We start from the raw sequence: 22,890 nt of genomic DNA, 5'->3' as shown, positions 1-22,890 counted from the left end.
CTCGTCTTCTGCTCTGGTCCTGTGCTGAGCCCTCTCCCTGCCCTGCCCAGCAGTCAGGAGTCTGAACATCAGCTCCTGACTCCAGCTGCAAACAGCAGATTTCTGTTATCCATTATCCAGCACACTGGGTCCAGAGATTAATTCTCCCTGCTTACCACTAATGCTCCAGCTATATTGACCCACAGGGACTGTCCTCCCCTGCCCTCCTCCTCCCGGCATGCACCCGTGTCAGCTGGGGGGGGAAAGCGTGAGCCAGCACCGGGCTGCACCAATTCCTGGAGCACGGCCAGGCTCTCGTCCCGCTGCGCAGGGCTCCTGGGACTGTTCCCCATGCCCGGGCTCAGATGGAGCAGTGCCTGCTGCTGCACCAGGGCAGGAGTCGCTGCCTCTCATGCCGGGCACTGCTATGATCGCACTACAGAGATACCTCCCCACGTCTTCAGAGAGACCTGACTGCTGCCAAAAAACACATAGGAGCTGGAATTGTGTCCTGTTCCTTTTTTCTTAAAGGTTATCCTGCATCTCTGATCTGCGCCCCTCTGCAGAGGGACACAGCAGCGTCCCCTGGCATGCTCCTGGGCATGAGAGCCCCCGTCCCCGCAGGCAGGGATAGCTGTGTCAGCCCATGCCCTGGCAGCAAGGACAGAGCCCTCTCCCTGTTGCACGCAGCGTGCAAGGCTGGAGCGCTGGGCTCTGCTTTTCCCCCAGCCAGCAGCCGGGCTGGCCGTTCACGCACCCTCAGCAGCACGACCAGCGCTGGGCCTGGTGGGGAAGGCTGTGCTAGCCAGGGTTCAAACGGAGGGGCTTCTCTGAGCATCGTCACAAGTCATTAAGAGCAAATGGGCTGCAATGACTCTTTTTTTGGCAGCTGGGCCACCCCACCAGCCCAGATTTGTCATGCTGATCTGCAGTCTTGTGCAGGTGCGGCCCTGCCTGCCTGTCCCCACCGGGAGGGAAGGGCAGCCCTTGGCCAGGGGTTCCCGAAATGCTGATGGCAAAGGGAGGGTTGGAGGCACCCTGGTCTCCAGAGCCTGACCTGTTTCTCTAACGTGTTTCTCCTCCTTTCTCCTGCTCTAGAGGCCCAGGTGGCCTCAGGGTGTCCCTAGATCCCAGGGACCTGCAGTGCGGGGGAGCTGGTGGCAAAGCAGGGTAGGGGCTGCTGTATCTGCCCCGGCGCCCCGGCCCCCCGTCCAGTGGCTGAGCACCGCCTGTAAGCCCTGAGGTCTGGAGCCTAGACCTTCTGCCCGCAGCCTGGCTGGATGCCCCGGCTTCCCTCCCGACAGAGGAGGAAGAGCAGCCCCGGCCCCCTCCGCAGCCGGGAGGGACCCAGGCAGGCTCCCGCTGCCCCCGAAGTGGGTACTCCCGCCCCGCACGCAAATATGCCCAAATGAGGGGGCGTGGTGGCACCAGGCCCCTCCCACCTATAAGAGGGCGCTGCGGAGGGGATTGCAGCAGCCGCAGCTCCGCGCCGAGCCCCGCCGCACCGAGCAGCCGGGAGAGCCCGGACCCCCAGCCGCAGTATGGTGAGTGCGGGCCGGGCGGCGGGACAGCGGGCACGGCGGCGGGGAGGGCGCCCGGCACCCGCTCAGGGGCACCGGGCACGGCGGAGCCGCCGCGATGCGCCTTCTCCTTCCCCGCCGTGACCTTGGGCAGCCCCACCGGCCCCTGCCCGGGGGCAGCCGTGCCCCCCCGCCGCTTCTGCCCGGTCTCCCCGTCCCCCGCCGCCACCGGTCCCGGGGCGCCTGGGTCCCCCCGCCGTCGCAGCGGGGGGGGCACTGGGGATGGAGAGGGGTGACCCCACCGGTGGGGAACGGTGGCCGCGGACGGACGGGGACAGCTGCCGGGGGTGGAGGCGCCAACCGGGCACCGGGGCCAGAGCTGGGCGCTCGGCGGGGCTCCCCCCCGCGGCAGCGGGCGCCCCATCGGGGCTGGCGGCGGGGAGCGGGCGTGGGGGTCCCGTCCCTCCCGTCTCGTCCCACGGGGGTCTGTCAGCGGCGGAGCGGGCCGGGGCCGCTGTCCAAACCGAGCAGTCGCCGCTGCCCTCGCCTGGGGCCGGGGCCGGGGCTATATTTAGCCGTGCCAGGAGGGCTCGTGAGGGGGACGGGGCCGTGCCAGGAGGCGCAGCGCAGCGCCCCGCCCGCCGCAGCATTGACCGGGCTCTGCCGGGGACCCTGCCCCGGGCAGCCCTCCATCCCGGCGGGCTGATGCTGCCCCGGCCCTCCCAGAGGAGGCAGGAGTCCTTGGGCCCCCCCCCGCCCCCCGGCGCTGGACCCGGGCACGGTCCCCATCACTGCTCAGAGCACTGCAGAGTCGGGGAGCACGGGAGCGAAGAGCCCTGGGGACCCCCAGGCTGACTTGTGGTGTTCTGCCCAGGGGAGTGGGGATGCTAGGGGTAGCGGAGGAGGGATGCCAGGGATAGGGGACCAAGGATGCTGGGGCTAGTGGAGGAGGGATGCCAGGGTTAGCAAAGCAGGCCTGCACCTGCAGGATGAGAGCACACCTCCAGCTCAAAGCCCACTCCCCAGCACTTCTGCCCACACAGGATTTGCAGCACGGGGTTGGGACTGCGTAGCCCAGGGAGCCTCTGTGCTGCCTTGGAGACTGCTGGGCTTCACCGCTGGGCTTCACCGCTGGGCTTCACCGCCAGCCCTCCCCTGGCTGCCACCTGCTGCCCCTCCATACCCGAGGCCCCTTGCCCCGGGAGGCTGAGTGCTTACCTGGTTCTGGAGCAGCAAGCAGGGGGGTTCCCCTATGCTGGCTGCACCTCATGGGTAAAGTATGTGCCTGCGTCAGCTCAGCGCCTTGCCGGGCTGCTGTGGCATGGGGAAGGGGCTGAGGCTGCCGGGGCAGGCGAGCTGGGCCAGGCTCTGCTCCCCACGCTGCTGGAGGACAGCGCCGGTCAGAGTCCGTGCGGCTGGTGGGCCTCAGCAAAGGCTGGGCAGGAGGGACACCTGAGCTGGCTCCCAACCTGGCACAGTGCCTGTGCGTGGCTGAGGGCAATGACAGCCATGTGAGGCCCCTCAGGGGCATGCAGGAGGTCGCTCAAAGGAAAACGTGCTCCCTGGGGCCACTGGCCGGAGCAGGTCCTGTGCGGGTGGCTGTGTGGCACTGGCACCAGGCAGAGCCCTCCCTGGGGTGGCAGGACAGAGCTGTGCCAGGATCTGACCCTGCCTCCCCCTCCCCAGCGCGAGTGCATCTCCGTCCACGTCGGCCAGGCCGGCGTCCAGATGGGCAACACCTGCTGGGAGCTGTACTGCCTGGAGCACGGCATCCAGCCCGACGGGCAGATGCCCAGCGACAAAACCATTGGCGGAGGGGATGACTCCTTCACCACCTTCTTCTGTGAGACCGGGGCCGGGAAGCACGTCCCACGGGCCATCTTCGTGGACCTGGAGCCCACTGTGATCGGTGAGTGCTGGAGTTTGCACGGCTTGGGGTGCACCCCTGGGTGGGTAGCAAGCGGCTGGTGCTCGTGGTCTGCTGGCAGTATCTTGCACTGGGCTCAACCTGAGGGCCCTCCTTTCCCCAGGAGAAGCCAGAAACCTGAGCACCAGCTTTTGTTCCTGAAGTGTCAGAGGCAGCGGTGCTGCAAGTCTCTGCTACCACCTGTGCACGGGGAGAAACCAGCCCAGCCGGCACAGCAGCTCCTGCTGTGCCGCTGCACGCTGTGGACAGGCACCTCCGATGGGTGGGAGAAGCTGAGCTCCTGCGCAGGGAGGTGGCAGCCACCTCCTTCTGCCAGAGAAACCTGACGCTGGTGGTGGCCCTGCTGACGTGTGGGTCCTTGGCCGTGTCACCGGCAGGCGGAGCCAGGAGGAGGGCGAGGGATGGGTGCTCGCACCCGTTCGGCTGCTTGGCGGCCGGCTCAAACCAACAGCCTGCGCCAGGCTCAAGCCTCCTCTGCTCTCTCCTAGATGAGGTTCGGGCTGGAATCTACCGCCAGCTCTTCCACCCCGAGCAGCTGATCACCGGCAAGGAGGATGCTGCCAACAACTACGCCCGCGGGCACTACACCATTGGCAAAGAGATCATTGACCAAGTGCTGGACAGGATCCGGAAGCTGGTAGGTGATCGCAGAGGGGGGACGTGTCCCCCTGGGCTGGGCTCCAGCATCCTGATGGGGGTCAGGGCACACCACAAGCCCTGCTGCACCCTGGGAGAGCTCTGCAGCTGCTCATGGCAGAGGTGGACTAGGTTCTGAAGGACTTCTGAAGAGTCAGATGTTCACAAGGAAATCCATCTCAGAGCAATCTCATGCGTCTCTCTCCGCAGGCTGACCAGTGCACGGGACTCCAGGGATTCCTCGTGTTTCACAGCTTCGGAGGTGGCACTGGCTCCGGATTCACCTCCCTGTTGATGGAGCGACTCTCCGTTGACTATGGCAAGAAGTCCAAGCTAGAGTTCTCCATCTACCCTGCACCACAGGTTTCCACAGCTGTGGTGGAGCCCTACAACTCCATCCTCACCACCCACACCACCCTGGAGCACTCGGACTGTGCCTTTATGGTGGACAATGAGGCCATCTATGACATCTGCCGCAGGAACCTGGACATCGAGCGCCCAACCTACACCAACCTCAACCGCCTCATCAGCCAGATCGTCTCATCCATCACGGCGTCGCTGCGGTTTGACGGGGCCCTGAACGTCGACCTGACCGAGTTCCAGACCAACCTGGTGCCCTACCCTCGCATCCACTTCCCCCTGGCCACCTATGCTCCTGTCATCTCCGCAGAGAAGGCCTATCACGAGCAGCTGTCGGTGGCTGAAATCACCAACTCCTGCTTTGAGCCGGCCAACCAGATGGTGAAGTGCGACCCTCGCCACGGCAAGTACATGGCCTGCTGCCTGCTGTACCGCGGGGACGTGGTGCCCAAGGACGTCAACGCCGCCATCGCCACCATCAAGACCAAGCGCAGCATCCAGTTTGTGGACTGGTGCCCCACGGGCTTCAAGGTGGGCATCAACTACCAGCCGCCCACGGTGGTGCCGGGGGGAGACCTGGCCAAGGTGCAGCGCGCCGTCTGCATGCTGAGCAACACCACGGCCATCGCCGAGGCCTGGGCCCGCCTGGACCACAAGTTTGACCTGATGTACGCCAAGCGAGCCTTCGTGCACTGGTACGTGGGCGAGGGCATGGAGGAAGGGGAGTTCTCCGAGGCGAGGGAAGACATGGCCGCTCTGGAGAAGGATTACGAGGAGGTGGGCCTGGACTCCTACGAGGACGAAGAGGAGGGCGAGGAGTAGAGAAGCCCCTGCCCAAAAGGACCGTGCTCCTTCCCCGTGTTACCTGCAGAAACCCTTTGCAATAAACCATTTCAGAGCCTCCGTGTCTCCCACTAACCCCCCAGCCATATCGGCTTCTTGCCAGGTCAGGTGTGTGGTGAGTGCTTCAGCTCTGCTGCTGGTGCTGCTATGCTTCCTCCCAGCGCTCTGCTCCAGCTCCGGCTTCCTCCCCACGCAGGTGAGAGCCCCCAGGACCGTTCCTCGGGGCCATGGCACACATCCCACCCCGCTTGCTGCTCCAGCCAGGGGTGGGTACGGCTTCCTCATGTGGTATATGGCCCCATGGTATATGGCCCCGCGTCGTATCCTGTAGCCCAGGGGAGCAGATTTAGCCTGAGCAGGAAAAAATCCGCAGCTGCTGGGACGACTTCCCACATGCAGCCAGAGGGAGGTGGGCTCGTCTGGAAGGAGAGTGGCTGAAGCAGTGGGAGCAGCCTGGCACCCCTGTCCCCACAGTGTGGGACAAGGGGCATGCCTGGCTCTGCGGTGCAGCGGGTGGACCCCGCAAGAGCATCCAGCGCGGCATGAACCCCCGCGGCTGCTTTTCTGCTGTGTTGTGGTGAAAGGATTAAAAGAGGGGAACGCTCCCTGTGAAAACCGCTTGTCTGCATCTCTTTTTTTTACCTCCCCCCTGAGGCAGCTCAGCCGCTGCGTGTCCCAGTGAGCCTCTCCAGCCAAGGGTGGACGTGCCGTCCCCAGGCTCTGCTCGCCCCCACTGGAGCAGGGCTGCTGCCCCTCCCCCCCAAGCTCTGGCAGTTCCCCAGCCTGGGCACCCACCTCCCTCTCCTTGGGCAGCTGAGAAGCTCTGCCCGTACCCCTGCCACCGCCTGCCTGCCTGCGCTGTGCTGAGCCCCCTTCCCGCAGTGCCCAGCCCGGGAGGCTCTGAACGGCGGCGCCTGGGCTGCAGCTGCAGAGTTGTGTTAACTCCCATTAGGAGCATGCTGGGGCCAGGGATTAACTTTCCCTGCTTATTGCTAATGCTCCAGCTGCGCCGCCCCGCTGGGGCTGTCCTCCACTGCCTTTCCCCTCCGGCAATGCTTGGCTGCTCAACCCAGACAGTGTGCCCTGCGCTCCTCGTGCCCCCAGCGGCACCTCCTCCCCGCTGACAGGGACACGTCCACACCTCCGCAAGAACATCTTTTACTCCAAACACAAGGCAACGTTGGTGCCGAGAGCAGCGGCAGAGAGGGTGCCAGGTCTCCCCCGCCTCGCTCCAGCACCGCACCGGGACCCGGACCGTAGCTCTGCCCCGGGCAGGGGTGACCCTCCTGGGGCGCAGAGCTGCAGGGCCACGGCTGCCATCACCCACGGGGTCCCACAGCACCCTCCTCTGCAACCCCCGGGGGAGGCAGCAGCTGGCGAGAGCCCCGTGTTTAGCAGCAGGTCACACGTCCGCAGTTCTGGGACACAGAGCAAGTCCCAGGCAGCAGCATCCAGGGCACAGAACACTCCAAATCCAACACACCTCTGGCACAAAGCCTCAGCTCTCCCCCGAGTGCAGCAATCCCCTCTGCAACAGCTCCGCGGGACAGCAGGGACGAGGGCAGCCGCTTTTGCCCTGGCTCGTCCTCGGGGTGCATTGCCGCTGCGGGGTGGGACGCGCTCAGATCTGCGTGGTGTCCTGGCCCGCCGGTGCTGGCTGCAGCCCCTCCAGTTGATGGAGAACGTCATTTATGCTGGGTCGCTCCTGGGGGTTCAGCGTCATCATGGAGGAGAGCAGGTGCTGCAAGGCAGCTGAGTACCTGGAGGAAAGACAGCGAGGGGGGGGGTCTGCATGGTACACAGCACAGGGGGCTGCCTGGGAGCAGGGTCACCCTCCCCAGCCCCTCACCTGGTTGTGGGAGGCACGGCGATGGGGTTCTGCACTGCCAGAGCCACGCTGTCACCCTTCTGGAAGATGGCGTCATAGGGCCCCTCCCCAAACATCATGCAGTACAGCACGCAGCCTAGGGACTGGAGCGCAGCGGGGTCAGGGCAGCCCCGCAGCAGGGGGCCGGGGGCCGGGGGGCCGGATCCTTACCCAGATATCTGTGCGCTCGTCTATGACGCACTGGCTCGGCACCGTGAAGAGCTCAGGGGCACGGTAGGAGATGGTGCAGCGCTGGGCAGCCCAGTCCTGCAGAGAGGAGGGTGAGGGTGGGGATGAAGGGCTCGGGGCAGGGACGGGCTGGTGGGGTGATGTCCCAAGGCACCCACCTGCACGGCCATGGCCTCCCGAGAGCTGTTGACTTCGATGCGAGCTTGGTTCATGGAGCCCAGGTCCATCAGCACAGGCCGGTCATCCTCATCCAGCAGCACGTTGGTGGGCTTGAGGTCCCTGCAAGGATGGACATCACCAAGTGCCCGCTGGGCCCCCTGCCAACCCCCCTGGCCGGGGCTACCAGCCCCCCACCTATGTGCGTAGCCCTTGCTGTGGATGGCTTGCAGTCCGCGGCAGATGCCATGGAGGATGAGGAGGATCCGCTGCTCTGGCATGAAGGTCCCTTTCTCTCGCAGTGCTTCCACCTCTCTCCAGAGGGTCCCCCCCTGGCAAACGCAAGCAGCCGGTTGCCACTGCCGCTCCCAGCGGCAAGGGGGCCGGGGTGGCCGGGGCAGCACTCCTCACCTTCACATAGGGCAGGAGGAGCCAGGCTTCGTGCTTGGCGCCCTTCTCCACCATGCAGTGGGCCTCCAGACGCAGGATGTTGGGGTGGTCAAAGAGGCCGTGCATCTCCACCTCGTGCAGGGCGGCCTGGCGGTCCTCCTTGTCGTGGCACAGGATGCGCTTCAGGGCGTAGAAGCGCCCATCCCGCAGCCCCTCCACTAGGTCCACGTAGCTGAAGCCCCTGCAAGGAGCCGAGCGTGGCGTGGGCTGGGTGTCCCACTGCTGCGGTGCCCGCATCGGGGCCTTGTGCCCAGCCTCAACTGTGAGCACCCAGGAGAGGGGGGCAGAGGGCAGGGGATGCCTGCACCCCTCTCCATGAGAGCCCCCCCAGGTGTGCACGATCGCCCCACCTTGGGGGCACCTGCCAGGCACCCAAAGTGTCCCCCCTCTGCATGAACAACCCCACTGCCCCAATCACCCCCACTACCATGGGTCCAAGGACCCACTCCTGAGCATGACCGACCCCTGCCACGCAGCATGAGAATCCTCCTTCATGCACACACACCCCCTATGCTCAAGCATCTCCCCCTACCATGCCCAAGAGTCTCCCCCATGCCCAAACACCCCCTGTGCTCAAGCATACCCCCCCATGCCCAAGCATCCCACGCGCACCCAAGCATATGCCCCCAAGCATATGCCCCCATACCCGAGCATCCCCTATGCCTGAGCATCACCCCCGTGCCCAAGCATGCCCACAAGCACCCACTATGCCCGAGCATCCCCCCATGCCTGAGTATCACCTCAATGCCCAAGCATTCCCCCCATGCCCAAGCATCCCCCCATGCACAAGCACCCCTGTGCCCGAGCATCACCTCCATGCCTGAGCATTCCCTCCATGCCTGAGCATCCCCCACAAGCACAAGCAGCCCCATGCCTGAGCACCCCCCATGCATAAGCACCCCCATACACAAGCACCCCCCATGCACAAGCACCCCCCATGCCTGAGCACCCCCCATGCCCGAGCATCCCCCCCATGCCTGAGCACCCCCCATGCATGAGCACCCCCCATGCCCAAGCATCCCCCTCCATGCCCGAGCATCCCCCCCATGCCCGAGCACCCCCATGCCCGTGGACCCCCCCGCCCGAGCCCCCCCGTGCCCAGCCCCGCTGCGGACCCCTCTGCCAGGCGGTGGAGCAGGAGGTACCGCACGCCCCCCAGGCTGACGGTGCCGCGGGAGCAGACGCACAGCGCCTGCCCCATCGCCCGCCCCGCGTCATCGCCCGCCGCCGCGCGTCACCCATTGCGTCACCCGCCGCGTCACCCACCGGGCGGGGCGCTGCAGCCTTCCCGGTTCCCGGTGCCGCCGCTGCGGGCATCCCACGCTCCCTCCTCCGGAGCGGGCGGGCTGCGGGTGGAGGGGGCGGAGCGGGGCGGGGGGGCAGCGCCGAGCCCCGGGCTCGCCCCGCATTGTGACCGGGGTGGAACGCGGTGTCTCCGGCGCGGTGTCGTCTCCCGGCTGCGAGGGTGGCGGTGGTAGCGGCAGCCCGCAGCCCCGGTGAGCCAAACCCCTCACCCGGGCGGGCAGGTCGGCGGTGCAGGGGACAGAGATAGCCAGGCCACCCCAGCAGGGCTCGTCCCCGAGGGCATCACCCCCTCGCCCTGCCCTGCGGCGCCTCCCCGACACCCCTGTCACCAACTCTGTCACCAGGCTCCGGCCCTCGGTCCAGGGACGTTTTCCTTTCCTTCAGACAGCAGCAGCATCCCCGCCACCGGAGCTATAACGGAGGCTTCCATCACCACCTCTCTGATGGAACGAGCGGGCTGAGCTCCCTTGAAGGCATTTTGTCTGGTGGTGACACTTTTATGAGGCTCCTTGTCCTTCCACGTGTGTCACCCACCACCCCGGGGGTCACTGGGGACGTGCTGGAGCTGGCTGGGGCGGTGGTGTGCTGCCTGCATTCCATACTGGGTGGGCTTTGAGGGGAATGATGTGCGGGGGGCCAGAGCCACCCACCCCTATCCCATGTTTTCCCCCCCAAGCTGTGCTGCTGTTCCAGCTGCCTGCACTTAGGACCTGGAGGAAGCGCCTGGCGCTGGCCGAGGATCATGTGATGGTGGTGTCCACGTCCCCCTTCGTCCCCCATCCCGGGCCTGCCGAGCGCCCAGCGAGGATGGGGCTGCTGGCTCTTGCCCTGCTGCTGGCGGCAGGGCTCCTGCACACGCAGGTTAGCAAACATGGGTGGAAAGTTTGGGAGAAGCGCGTGGCGCTGAGCTGTGAAGGATCTGGTGGGACGGCTCCGGGATCTGCCTTGCTTTCCTCCCCCGTGTCCCTGCTCTTCCCGCTATGGCTCCCTTCTGCTGCAGCCCATGTTCCGCCCTAACATCCTGCTTGCATTCCCAGCTCCCTGCCTGCCCTCCCAGCACCCATCCCCAGCAGCACCTGTCCCCCAAAACGCCACCAGCTCAGCCACAGGGTGTTTGATCAGCGAGGGGGGGCCATCAGGCAGTGCAAATGGCTACCCTGCTTGTCCCTCCTGCTCTCCCGGGTGGTACCTGTCTCGTCCCTGCACCGAGGATGGGGAGGGTCCCCCCCAGGAACCAGCCCCCATCAGTCCCTGTCCCAGGGGCTTGGGGAAGGTCTGCAGCCCCCCAGCACTGCCCCTCTCCCGCAGGCCTCCCCCCCAGCACGCTCCTTCCAGCTGGATTACGAGCAGGACTGCTTCCGCAAGGACGGTGCCCCTTTCCGCTACATCTCGGGCAGCATCCACTACGCCCGCGTCCCGCGCCGCGCCTGGAGGGACCGGCTCCTCAAGATGTACATGAGCGGGCTCAGCGCTCTGCAGGTGTAAGCGGCGGGGGCAGCCCTGGCAGCACACAGCCCACAGCCACCGCAGCCCCTCGGGGTCTCTGGGGTCCCCGGAGTAGGGACAGGGGCAAGGGTGTTGTCTGATCACAGGGATCAGGGACCAGCCCTTGCACTGGGCTGACTGTGACCCCCAGGACACCCCTGCCAGACACAAGCATGAGCCTGGGCTAGTCCCCGTCCAGCCCCAGTTGCCAGCCTCAGCCCAGGCTGGAGGCCAGTTCCCAGGAGCAGAGGGACCAGCCTGTGGGACAGTTCCCCATCGTGCTGGGGTGCCCTTAGCTGATCTCCCCTCTTGCCCCAGCTACGTCCCCTGGAACTACCACGAGCCGCTGCCGGGGGTTTATGACTTTGCTGGGGACCGGGATGTGGAAGCCTTCCTGGACCTGACAGCCGAGCTGGGGCTTCTGGTGATACTGCGGCCGGGGCCCTACATCTGTGCGGAGTGGGAGATGGTGAGCTCCAGCCCCCAGACCTGGGATGGAGGGGTCATGGGTGGCCCGGGAAGGGCACAGCGGGGTTGGCCCTTATGGCTGGCATGCTGACCCTGGTGCCATGCCAGCCATGCCCAGGTTGCCGCTCTGCTGCTCCAGTGCTGAGCATTAGCATTGCCCTGGCCTGGTTTCGGCTGTGCACCAGCCCGGGCTGCTGAGCGGTTTCTCTGCCTGCCTCTCGGCTGTGGGTGTTTCTCCAGGGTGGCCTACCCGCCTGGCTGCTGTGGAAACCAGACACTGTCCTGCGCTCCTCTGACCCCGGTGAGCCTCAGCACGGGGCTCTGGCCACCGTGTCCTTACAGCCTGGTGCCAGTCCCAGCACACCGGTCTCTCTCCAAGCACCTGCCAGCCCTGCTGCGTGGTCTCTCCCATCCTCTTCTCCATCTTTTGGGAGCACTGTAGTTCGTCCTCCACCTCCACTTCCCCATCGTGCTTGGCTCTGCCCCATCTGCTCCATCCTCCTCCTGGCAGGGCTGGCTGCGGGTGGGTTGGGGTGGATGCTGCAGCCAGGCTGAGCTGCCCTCTCTCTCGCCAGCCTACCTGGCAGCCGTGGACTCCTGGCTCCATGTCCTACTACCCAAGATCAAGCCACGCCTGTACCAGCATGGGGGGAACATCATCAGTGTGCAGGTAGGGTGCTTTGGGACCCGGCCCCCTGCCCTGCTCTGGGTCATCTTTGGATGTGCCCCAAAAAGCCACCTGTACCCCCTACATCATGCCCTCATCCGGCACAGCTCTTAGATAAATCCCTCCCGACCTCTGGACCTGGGTTTAAATCCAAGGGTTGGGACTCTGGGGTATCTGCCATCACCCCGGTTGTGGTTTGAGGGACACTGGCAGAGCTGGGGGTCATAGTGGGGCTGGAAGGTCAGTCTTGGGACACACCGGGGGGCTGTCACATCAAATGATGTCGGGAGGGAAGGGGGGAGCTGGGTGCTCGTCCCAGTGTGCAGCGGGACCTGGCTGCAGCCCTGCTGCATGCATGCTGGGTGCCGGCCCTTGCCCTGCTCGCAGGTGGAGAACGAATATGGGAGCTACTACGCCTGCGACTACGAGTACCTGCGGCACCTGCTGGGCTCCTTCCGGGCGCTGCTGGGGAGCGAGGTGCTGCTCTTCACCACCGACGGCACGCAGGCGGAGGAGCTGCGCTGCGGCACACTGCAGGGGCTCTACGCCACCGTCGACTTTGGGCCAGGTACCCCTATGGAGGAGGAGGAGGATAGGGGTTGGGGGTCCCAGCTCCGTCCTGCTCCAACCTCCCTCCCGCCACCTCCGCAGGCTCCAACGTGACGGAGGCATTTGGTGCCCAGCGCCGGGTTGAACCGAAGGGGCCCCTGGTGAGCTTGGCGTGGGTGCCGTGGGGGGAATGACCCGCGACGGCTTTGGGGAGGCAGAGGGTTTGGGGGGGTGAGGCAAAGAGAGGTGCTGGGGCCAGGCTGCAGATGAGCAGGGGGATGTGGCTGCCAGGAGCCCCAGCTCCGGGCAGGTGACAGTCCCTTTCTCCCCCAGGTGAACTCCGAGTACTACACGGGCTGGCTGGACTACTGGGGGGAGGCGCACGCCAGCACCAGCGCGGCGCAGGTGGCCCGGGGGCTGGAGGACATGCTGCAGCTGGGAGCCAGCGTCAACATGCAAGTAGTCAGCTGGCGGGGGGCACAGCCCAGGGGGGCGATGCCCTCCCATCTGCCAGCATTGGAGTGGGCATCGCCGCTCGCCTTCGTCCTGCAGGGCTTGGGCAGGGGCAGACAGGCAGGGCTGGGACTGTGGGTGCAGCAGGGAGGGGGCAGCGCCTGGTGAGCCCCCGCCGGGTCTGTGGGGGGTGCTGACGGGGCTCTCTGGCGTGTCCCATAGGTACATGTTCCACGGGGGGACGAACTTCGCCTACTGGAGTGGTGAGTAGGGCCCTGCCCTGGGGAGGGGGGGCACACTGCGGGGCTGGGGGGGCTTTCCTTGGCCATCCCCGAGGAGCCTCCTTCAGGCTCCTGTTCTGTCCCATGGAGCAGGCTGACACTTACCCAAGGGCCCCTGAACCCAAGGTTGTCCCCCCCTGGGGACTCCTTTTGTATCCAGGCAGGGCATCCCAGTTCTGGGTCGTGCCCCCTGCATTGCATTGCAGCCAGCCTGGGGCTGGGTTCCATGCCCTGGGCACTGCCAGGGCCCCTTCCTCCAGCTCCCATCGCTTCCCTGGCCAGGTGCTGACTTCAAGGACCAGTACAAACCAGTGACCACCAGCTACGACTATGATGCTCCCCTCTCAGAGGCGGGAGACCCCACCGAGAAGCTGTTTGCCATCCGCACGGTCATCAGCAAGGTGCTGAGCCTGGCAAGAGGAAGGGGACAGCACTGGGCACCGCTGCCTGTGCCAGGGAAGAGGGGGACACAGAAGGCCCTGGCAGGGCAGGGGACATCTCCCTGCTTGCCCCGGGGGGCAGCTGACAGTTTGCTGTTCAGTTCCAGACCCTGCCAGCTGGTCCGATGCCACCCGCCACCCCCAAGTATGCCTACGGCTGGGTGGCCCTGCAGAAGGTGAGTGCCTGCCCTGAAAGCTGTGCTGCCCCTGCCTGGCACTGCTCGGCTGCCCCGCGCCCATCCCTCTCTTTGCAGTATGCCGACCTCCTGGATGTCTTGGATGTGCTGTGCCCCGCCGGGCCCATCCAGAGCCCGTTCCCCCTCACCTTTGAGGCCATAAAGCAGGTGAGGGGCTGGGTGCAGTGGGGGACGCTGGGGGAGATGCTCCTAGGCTTGTCTGCCCTGCCCTGCCTCCAGGGTGGAGGAGCAGAGCTCATCTCTAACCCTGTTTCCCTTTCTGTGCCGCTTCCGCTGTGTCCTGCAGGCCCATGGCTTTGTGGTGTACCGCACCCAGCTGCCCCGGGACGTCCTGGACCCAGCCACGCTGGGCGCTCCTCCCCACAGCATCTGCGACCGCGGCTACGTGATGCTGCAGCAGGTGAGGCTGCGGAGGCACACCCGTCCCTGGCCCAGCGCTTGGCAGGGCTGTGGGACCTGCCAGGGTCTTGGGGACAGCCAGGGTGCCCAGAGCCTCGCTGAGCCCTTGTGGGGTAGCCCTCTGGCCCGAATTTGCCCTCTTTGGGGGGAGAGGGCAGCCCTGGGCTGGCTCGGGGGGGCAGGCAGCAGGATGCTGGCAGGCTGCTGGCAGCATTCGGGGCGGTGGGATCTGGGCACAGGGGGGGCAGCGCTGACCCTGTGGCTGCAGGAGTACCAGGGGACGCTGGAGCGGGATGGGCAGACAACGCTACGTGTGACGGGCAGGGCAGGGGACACCCTGGACGTGCTCCTGGAGAACATGGGCAGGATTAGCTTCGGGGCCAACATCAGTGACTTCAAGGTGAGGGGAGAGGGTCCTGGGGCTCCGGAGGGGATGGCCTGGCCACCCGCATGGCCAAACACCCCCTCCCCTGCCACCCGCGACAGACCCCAGCCATGGCAGGGCCACCCCCAGATCTGCTCCCTGGTTAATCTCACACCATCCCCTGGCAAAACCGCCAGGACCAGGATAAGGCCGTGAGATCGGCACCCTTCTCTCCCACTTATGCTGCCACGGCAGCCAGGGCAGTGCAGCCCCTCGGAGGGGATCCCATCCCACCCTCACTGCTGCGAGGGGGATGTGCCCAGGGGAAGCCAAGCATCCTCCTGCCTGTGGCAGACCCTGCTGCCTCATTTTCTCTCCTGCTCCATCTCAGGGCTTGCTAGGGAACCTCTCCTTGGACTCCAGCCCTCTCAGCAACTGGCTGATCTACCCCTTGGCTATTGACACTGCCATCCAGCAGGGCTGGCCCCACGCTGCCCTGCCAAAATCGAGCAGCAGGGGCAGAGCAGGGCCAGCCTTCTACACTGGGACCTTTGAGACCCCTGGCATCGCCTGGGACACCTTTGTGAAGTTCCCAGGTTGGAGCAAGGTAAGGTGGTGCATAGCCGGGAGAGCGGGTGAGGGTGGAGAGGGGCACAGCTCAGTCCCATCTCCATCTTACAGGGCCAGCTGTGGATAAATGGCTTCAACCTGGGCCGGTACTGGCCCCGCCGCGGGCCGCAGCAGACCCTCTTTGTGCCCGGCTCGGTGCTGCGTGTTGGCTGCCCAAACAACATCACAGTGCTGGAGCTGGAGGGGGCACCCCCCACCCCCTTCCTGGTCTTCCTCGACCGACCCCTTTTCAACAGGACCCTCAGCCGCAGCACTGCGGCCACAGAATAAACGCAGGGCTGCCAGGCACCGGCATCACTTCTCGCTGGAGCTGCAGAGATGGCAGGGGGCTGGTGAAGCACAGGGCCCAGGGGAGGGGCTGCAGGGCCCTAGGAAAGGGGCACACGTCCTGGCATGGACATCCAGAGCTCCTGCCCTCCTCTGGGGCCAGGCAAGGTCTGTGCTAAGGAGAAAGGGGCTCAGAACTGAGCTTGTTTTGCACGTTAATCCCAAATAGTTCCAGTGCTCATGCTGACGTCCCTCATGCCTAGGGGGTCAAGGCACCTCTTTATTGACAATGCAGGCAGAAGAGGTAGTTGCTAACATGATACAGCTGAGACACTGATGGCATCCAGGAGAGGAGAGGGCAAAGCACAGCCCAGAGGGTGCCCACAGGCATGGCTGCAGGTAGCTCAGGGCTGCGGGATCCGGATATGTCAGGATCTGTCCCACCACCACGGGCAGCAGCCTACAAGATTAGCCATAAGGAAAGCCGGCAGCAAAACCCCCCAGCTGGAGCTGGGCCACGGAGCAATCCTGGCCCCTCACACCAGCACATACGGACCTCCCAGTTGTAATGTCCCCAGTGTCACCACCCAGAGAGACATTCTTGCCCCGACTTGCCAGATTTGCCCCCGAGAGTGACACGGCCAGCTCAGTCCCTCCAACCAGCGCTCTCCCCAGGCTCTCACTCACTGCACAGCCAGTACTCAGCCGTGTCTCCACCACATCAGTCCTTGGCAGGTGGAAGCAGTCCCCAGCCTTACGTGTGGCTGGCCCGGGCCCGGCGGTGGGTCTGCAGGCAGGCCGTGGAGCAGAAGGAGAAGTCAAGGTAATGGAAAGGGATCCGGCCCAGCAGGGATTCTCCACAATGCCAGCAGCGGCTGCAGGAAAGAGCAGAGGTGGCCCTGAGCGAAGTGGACACTTGCAAGAGGGTTAGAGGAGCAGAGAGGATTCGCTGCCCGGGCTGTGACATGAGACAGCAGCAGCATGAGGGAGCTGGGGCTCCTCTGGTCCTACGGGGATCACCCAGCAGCCTGGCCAGGACACGCTCCCAGGAGGCAATGCTTTGCGGGGCGAGGCACTTCGAGGCAGGCCGAACGGGGGGGAATTTGGCCCCATAGGGAGTTGTAAAGTCTGTGCCCAGATCAGCACGGGCAGGGCTGGCTGCCCACAAGCCTGTGGGGTGGCATAGGGAAGGGACGTGGGATGCAGCGTCAGGAGCACAGGAGTGGCTGGGGATTGGCTTGCCATAGATCTGGCTACAAGTAGACCAAGTTGTTCTTTCCAAAATATTTCAGGGGGCAGAGGAAGAGAGAGAGAGAGCTTTTAGATAGGTACAGCTGGGAATCAAGTGGACAGGAATAGCTTTAGACTGGAAATGAGAACTGGAGCAAGAAGGGCAGGGAACAGCTGTGCTCACGTGGGAGAGTTTGTCTGCGGAGCTGTGCTGACAGGGCTGTTACCTGATGTTGGCAAGAGTTGTGCTGCTGTCCTGCAGCTGCGCAGCCAGCCTCCGCTCGGCAGCCAGGGCCCGCTGGGGAGCAGAGAGACAGCTCAGCCCCCCCAGCCCCTGGGAGCTGCTGTGCCCAGAGCCCACCACATCGGCACTGCCCCAGCCGGGCTGGATCCCCTTCCCCACGCACGGCCTCACCTTCTCCCTGTCGGACAGGGCTGCAAATCGCTGCTTCTCTCCCTGCTCCTGCTCCCAGCGCTGCCGCTCCTCCCGCTGCGCCTGCTCCCGCTGCTTCCGCTGGGCTTTCTGTGCCCGCTTCTTCTCCAGCTTCTTGGCCTCCATCTCCTGTGTCAGGGGCCCTGGCACCTGGGCGCAGAAGGGCAGTCAGCATCTCCCACTGAGTCAGGGGCAACGGCACGAGCAGGCGAGGGGGGCTTTGCTCTGGGGTCCCCCAGACCCCAGAAGGCGAGGGCAGAAGGCAGGCACCCACCTTGGCACGGCTGTAGTCGTACTTGTCTGGATGGTCCACCATGAACTTGCGGAAGGCGTTGCGAGTCAGTTTGTCAGCAGAGACGCAGTAGGGGGTCCTCTCCTGCTCATCTCTGCGAGACAAGGAAGACCAGCTCACCCTGCCATCTTGCTGCCTGTATCCCACTGGGCTGTGAGCCCAGCAACTCCCCAGAGATGTGCAACGGGTACTACAGGCCAGGTTATCGCAGCCGAGGAGGGGAAAGTTGCTCATCCCTACACCAGAATCCCCCAAATCCTCCCCTTCTTGCATCTCAAATGCCCTGCAAAGGGTGGTCTCATCCCTCTGAACTGCCTACCAATAAACCTGGGAGCACTTTGCAGCAGTGCCCGCCTGCTGCTATGTCAGAGCAGGCAGAAAGAGAGAACAGTGGTTCAGCTCTTAGGCCTCCCGTTACAAACCCAGATGTCCTGCCTGGTAGAGACCAACCCCGGCTGTCCCAGGACAAAGCTGGCACCAGTTTCCCGTGGCTGAGACAGGACTGAGTCGCTGGGCTCCCACAGCGGGGCTGTGCTTGTCAACCGGTGGGAGCCCTGCGGCCGTACCTGAGGGCAGGGTCCGCCCCCGCCTCCAGCAGCAGGCACACAGCCTCAGCCTTCCCTGCCCGTGCTGCCACATGAAGCAGGGTGCAGCCGCGCTCATCCACAGGCTGGTTGAGCAGGGAGTGGGGCATATCCAGGGGCTGTGCGCCCTCCCCATCCTCGCTGTCCCCTGGCAGGCCCCCGCTCTCTGGCACACTCAGGAGGTGCCGCAGCGTCCCCACATCCCCCGTTTTGCAGGCAGTGAACAGGGCATCGCGGAGCTGGGTCTGAGGGTCTCCTGTGAGGGAAGAACAGGAGAGGAGTCTGATGGCTCCCTGGGCAGAGCGGTGCTCTGGTCTGACTAGGAAACACACATGGCGCAGTTAAAGCATCATCCTGCTAGCTGGATTTGGGCACTGCAGGATCTCCAGCACCTTCAGAGTCTGTGACAATATGCCTTGGCATTGCTGGGCACTGTTGGCAGCAGCCAAGCCCTCTCTCCTGAGATGAGACCCACTCCAATCCCCCCCCAATCCTGGCTGAGCCAGGTGCTGCCTGCCCCCCGGTTCAGAGCTACTGCTCCGAACACCCAGCTCACTCGAAGGCACGTGGCTGCGCTACAGCCATCCCACACCCAGCTGCCCTGGGCACCTGCATGACAACGTGCTCTTCACCCTGCTGCAAAGCCACCAGCAAATGGGGCAGGCATCCACCCGGCCCAGCTCCCGACCCCACTTACCTCCATCGCCCCAGGGAAGGGGCTCAGCCCCAGCCTCCCCCTGCAGCTCCGTCACCAGCTCCAGGCCAGGCTGCCCACACTGGCCACCAGGGCGTCCCGTCTCTTCGTCACAGGGCCCTGCACAGGGAGCACACGGTGAGGAAGAGGGCCAGGGCCAGCCTGCACCCTGGCCATGGCAGTCCCTTCCCTAGCGCCTTCCTACACTGCCCCCGGCCAGTTCTTCCCCCTCACCTTTCTCCACCTTCTTGTCCCTCTTCTTCTTCCTTTTGCGGTTTCGCTTGGGCATCACTTCAAATTCCCGGAGGTCCAAGGTCCCCAGTGTCACTTCCACGGCCTCCAGTTCCCCTGCAGGGCTTTCCTCCTCCTCTTCCTCCTTCTCCTCTGGGGCTGAAGGGAGTGATAAGTCAGGGGCTGAGGCCCCACACACAGCACGAATCACTCGGGGCTCTCAGCCACGCACACCCTGCCCCTCTCCTGCCCAGCACGAGGCCACACTCTGCAGATCCCCACTGTGGTGCCAGGCCCTGTCACAGGGCTGCAAACGCGGCCCCCATACCACGATACCAGATCCCCCTGCTTGCTCCATGGCTCAACTCACCGCTTGTGTCCTCCTGCCGGGGATCCATCTCTGCTTTCTGTCGCCTCTTCTGCCAGACCTTCCGGGGGGACACAGTGATGTCCTCCAGCGGCGTGTCCTTCCCTGGGCAGCAAGGGTGCTCCTGTCATTGCCTGGGGACAGGGAGCACCCTGTGCCTCCAGGGACTGAGGGTTGGAGAGCTAGCACCTCAACCCCATAGGGCAGCATCCCCTAACACACATGGGATTACATGAGGGACCACGTCACTCCACCTGCTCTGACCCACAGGCACTGGGGCACCAGGACTCACCATACACCTGCAGGCTGGCCAGCGTGGTGTGGACTCGCAGCACCTCTCGCAGGGTGGCCCTGCGGGTGCTGAGGGGGATGTGGCAGATGCGAGGGTCACCTCGGGTGAGGGGTGGATTCCTGCCACCAAAGAGCAGTGCCCAGTTGTGGCGTGGGGCCCGGAGGAAAATGCGCTGAGCTTCATTCAGGTGCTGTGCCCAGGCTGCCAGCAGGTCCTGAATATCCTGGAGAGGAAGGGGAAGCAATATGGGGTCCTGAGCACACTGCGTGGGCACCGGTAGCTCTGGAGCGGGGACAGACCCAGGACAGAGCAGCCCCAATTGGGCCCCAAACCCCTTCTGGAGCTCACACCCCACCCACGCCCTCCAGCAGCAGTGTGGTACCACCCCACGGAGCCAGCCACGACCACATCTCCCTGCCGAGAGCACAGTGCTGTGGCCCAGCCCCACCTTGAGCAGCGCGGCCTCGTTGTAACGCCGCAGGGAGGCTCCGGCCGACCTGGGTGCTGACCCTGGGGTCTGGGCGTCCCGTAGGCCCTGGGCTGTACCCCGACGGGCTCGCACCGTGTAGCGGTGGAAGGTCTTGTGCTCCTGCACCTGGGGGCTGCGGAGAGGGGCAGGCATGAGCAACAGGGCCCCATGCATGGGGAGGAGGTGAGCTGATCCTCCTGGGACCCCGGAGGGCTTGTGGCTTGCCTCTGGGGCTCTAAAGATTAATACTTCTCTTGCGGCGCAACTGGGCTTGGCCAGCTCTCAAGCAAAGACTAAGAGCTGTGGGTGCCCAGGTAAGCACTCTGATGGAGGAGTAGGGAGGGGATGGCCATCCAACGCCTAGCCCCACTGGACCCTGCCCAGAGGGGCAACCCCAGCTCTGTCCCCCTGTACTCACCCCCGGAACACAGCTCCTGCGAAGTGCCCGCCACCCATCATCAGCACAACCCAGCACGTGCTGGCATCGAGGCTCCGCAGTGATGCTGTCAGCTCTGCTGGCTCCTCGCTGCCACCCTGAGACACAGACACCCCTGCTAGCACCCACGGGATCACCTTGCCAGCTCTTGCTGTCCCCCAGGACAGAGACCAGCCTCTCTGCTGGCACCAGAAGCGGGTTTCTGGGAGCATCCCAGAGCCAAAACCCAAGCCACCGGCAAGCCTGGGGCTCTGACGTGGCACCAGACACCACCCTTCCCATCACGGAATGTGGGGGATTGTCATACAGATGTCTACACGCCAGTGCCACCCGACTTCTCCGAGATCCCTCTCCCAACAAGCTGGGCTGTGACTTGCCTTCCCGGTGCCCAGCACGCAGCGGAAGGCGGAGATGAGCTGGCCCTCTGCATTGCGGAGCAGCACCTTGTGGGAGCGGGGGGTCTGGGGGACCCCGGGGCTGTCGCTGGCAGAGGGGAACAACTCCGACTCACTGCTTGCGTCGGAGCTCTCCGAATCAGACCCTGAGATGCTGGAAACATCACCTGCAAGGGAAAGAAAATGGAGCAGTGGAGCAGGGCAGAGATTAACCAACAGCCTCCCCAAAACTTTGCAAGTGGCTCCAGGGGCCAGCCCACGGCCCCAGAATTGTCCTGTCCAATACCCTACGTATGACCCGGGGGCTGTGGACTGGAGACACAGGCGTGTGGGGCTCTGGACCCCCAGGTATGCATAGGTAGGGCTCAGGCAGAACACCCCCTTCACCCCATAACAAGTCAGCAGGGCTCAGGAGCAGTGCTGCACCCCCAAGAGGCCCCACAGGGGCAGAATAAAGGGACCCTGAACTGGCAGGGGTAGCCAGGGGCTTCATCCCTGGACAGAACAGCCCCAGCAAGGCCACTGATGGCCTTTGGGCTCCGCTGGGGGCAGCCCCGTTCCTCACCTGTGCGGGTCTTCTCCTCAAACACTTCTACTGGCAGCGTCCGGCGCCCCAGGAGTCGCTGCTTCAGGTTGAAGCGGTGCCAGTCGAGACGGTAGTGCTCAGTCTGTGGAGAAAAGAGGTATGAGCCGGCAGGGTCTTGGTGGTCCACAGAAACCCCCACCACCAAAAGGTGACAGACTCCGAGGGCTGAACCGATGCTGGGACTCTGCATCATCCCACGTAACAGTTAACTTGAACAGGCGCAGGCCTGTGCTGCACGTACCATTTAGCTGCAGTAAATGGCATTTTAAGCAATAATATGCAGGATCTGAGTGCCAGATCCCAACAGAATGTGGGCAGCGGACCTCCGGAAAGCAGCCAGCGCCAGGCTGCACCGCACTGGGGCTGAGCCTGGCAGCAGGACCCTGCCAGCTGTGCCAGTCCCACTCCCACCTCACGCTGGCCGCTCTGCCCCGCTCACCTGCTCCTCCCGGCTGCCAAACACCTGCCCGCAGGTCGAGCAGCACATCCGCTCCGGCACCTCGGGGACCCCATGGGCCTTCTCCTCACTGCAGGCATCCGCCGGTTTCTCTGGAAGAAGAAGGAAGGACTGTGCACAGGTGGCTCCCCAGGCTGCGCCGCAAGGAGCGGGGCCTCCTGGGTCTCTTCTCAGCCACCCCAAGAGTCCTATGGCTGTAGAAGGAGCTTTGGGGACCCTGGGGTGACACCGAGGAAAGTCCTTTTACCCACCCACCAGGCAGCTCCCATGGCCGAGCTCCAGGGCGGCCACCCAAGCCGTGCTGGGGACAGAGCTCGTTCTTCGCGGCTTGGGGCTGGCGGACACGAGCTTGGCCAGATAACCCCCCCGCCGCCCCCGCGGAGCCCCACGCACCGTGGCTCACGGCTGCCGGCTCGGCGGCCCACGCATCGGCAGCAACTCCTGTGACGAGGGTCAGCCCGCGCAGGAGGACGGCGTCCTGGGCGGCCTCGAAAACCGACCTGCTCTCCGGGGCCGGCATCGCTCCTGCTCCCAGCGGAAGGGACGGCGCCTGAGCGACGGGCCCGGCCCCGGGGGCGGCGGGAACCACCCGAGGGTGACCGGACGGGGCCCTGCCCCGCCCCGGGGTCCCTCTCCCCGCCTGCGCCGGGTCCCCCCGGGGTCCCCGCTCCACGAGCCCATCCCTCTCCCTCCGCCCGAGCCCCCCCTGCGGCCAGGATCCTCCCGCGGCCGCTGCTCCGGGGATCCCTGCACGTCGTTAGTCTCCCGGGGCTGTTACCCCCGTGATGCCCCCCGTCCAGCCGTTACCCCCGCGATCCTCCCCCCGCCCCCAAAGCTGCTACCCCCATGATTCCCCCCTCCCTCGCCGGTAACGGGGGCGCGCGGTCACTCACGTGCGGCCGCTGCCGCCCCGGCCCGGAAGAGCCCCTCAGCTGCCGCACGTCACATCCTCCCCGCTTACGGGCCGCCGCTAGGCTCAGCCCAGCCTCCCG

At 65.1% G+C, this 22,890-nt stretch overlaps 4 protein-coding genes across 12 annotated transcripts; 2 read left to right on the top strand and 2 right to left on the bottom strand.

Annotated features, from left to right (window-relative positions):
• Positions 1-1,447: 1,447 nt before the first annotated feature.
• Positions 1,448-5,325, top strand: LOC142083523 (tubulin alpha-5 chain). The gene is made up of 4 exons (XM_075153039.1): positions 1,448-1,523; positions 3,186-3,408; positions 3,915-4,063; positions 4,273-5,325. Exons 1-4 carry the CDS (start codon positions 1,521-1,523, stop codon positions 5,242-5,244), a joined length of 1,347 nt encoding a protein of 448 aa, XP_075009140.1. The 5' UTR covers positions 1,448-1,520; the 3' UTR covers positions 5,245-5,325.
• Positions 5,326-6,407: 1,082 nt separating this feature from the next.
• Positions 6,408-12,359, bottom strand: STK16 (serine/threonine kinase 16). Of its 4 annotated transcripts, none has more exons than XM_075153032.1 (8): positions 12,285-12,359; positions 9,194-9,714; positions 7,889-8,108; positions 7,676-7,809; positions 7,480-7,600; positions 7,304-7,399; positions 7,115-7,236; positions 6,408-7,025 (listed from the first exon to the last, which is right to left on the bottom strand). In XM_075153032.1, the coding sequence occupies exons 2-8, from the start codon at positions 9,334-9,336 to the stop codon at positions 6,887-6,889; spliced, it is 975 nt and encodes a 324-aa protein (XP_075009133.1). In that variant the 5' UTR covers positions 9,337-9,714; positions 12,285-12,359; the 3' UTR covers positions 6,408-6,886. The 4 variants fall into 4 exon arrangements, with proteins under 4 accessions (XP_075009133.1, XP_075009134.1, XP_075009132.1 ...); XM_075153033.1 differs by having other exon boundaries at positions 9,194-9,672; positions 12,285-12,351; XM_075153031.1 differs by lacking the exon at positions 12,285-12,359 and having other exon boundaries at positions 9,194-9,914.
• Positions 9,898-15,604, top strand: GLB1L (galactosidase beta 1 like). The gene is made up of 16 exons (XM_075153030.1): positions 9,898-10,093; positions 10,541-10,713; positions 11,036-11,186; positions 11,426-11,486; positions 11,761-11,855; positions 12,240-12,420; positions 12,504-12,562; positions 12,735-12,856; positions 13,077-13,117; positions 13,418-13,536; positions 13,677-13,751; positions 13,830-13,919; positions 14,059-14,172; positions 14,440-14,571; positions 14,927-15,142; positions 15,217-15,604. Exons 1-16 carry the CDS (start codon positions 9,980-9,982, stop codon positions 15,433-15,435), a joined length of 1,962 nt encoding a protein of 653 aa, XP_075009131.1. The 5' UTR covers positions 9,898-9,979; the 3' UTR covers positions 15,436-15,604.
• Positions 15,605-15,670: 66 nt separating this feature from the next.
• Positions 15,671-22,861, bottom strand: ANKZF1 (ankyrin repeat and zinc finger peptidyl tRNA hydrolase 1). Of its 6 annotated transcripts, none has more exons than XM_075153017.1 (16): positions 22,792-22,860; positions 22,292-22,423; positions 21,881-21,990; positions 21,421-21,523; positions 20,838-21,022; positions 20,443-20,558; positions 20,004-20,157; positions 19,556-19,778; positions 19,267-19,368; positions 18,900-19,079; positions 18,669-18,785; positions 17,954-18,227; positions 17,370-17,481; positions 17,078-17,245; positions 16,890-16,960; positions 15,671-16,307 (listed from the first exon to the last, which is right to left on the bottom strand). In XM_075153017.1, exons 2-16 carry the CDS (start codon positions 22,416-22,418, stop codon positions 16,187-16,189), a joined length of 2,163 nt encoding a protein of 720 aa, XP_075009118.1. In that variant the 5' UTR covers positions 22,419-22,423; positions 22,792-22,860; the 3' UTR covers positions 15,671-16,186. The 6 variants fall into 6 exon arrangements, with proteins under 6 accessions (XP_075009118.1, XP_075009119.1, XP_075009123.1 ...); XM_075153018.1 differs by having other exon boundaries at positions 18,900-19,055; XM_075153022.1 differs by lacking the exon at positions 22,292-22,423 and having other exon boundaries at positions 22,792-22,861.
• Positions 22,862-22,890: the final 29 nt, after the last annotated feature.

The sequence above is a fragment of the Calonectris borealis genome, chromosome 6 (genome assembly GCF_964195595.1).
Source record: "Calonectris borealis chromosome 6, bCalBor7.hap1.2, whole genome shotgun sequence".
Lineage (NCBI taxonomy): Eukaryota > Metazoa > Chordata > Aves > Procellariiformes > Procellariidae > Calonectris > Calonectris borealis.
The sequence above is the reverse complement of the archived record's forward strand: the minus strand, read 5'-3'. Positions and strand labels throughout refer to the sequence as shown.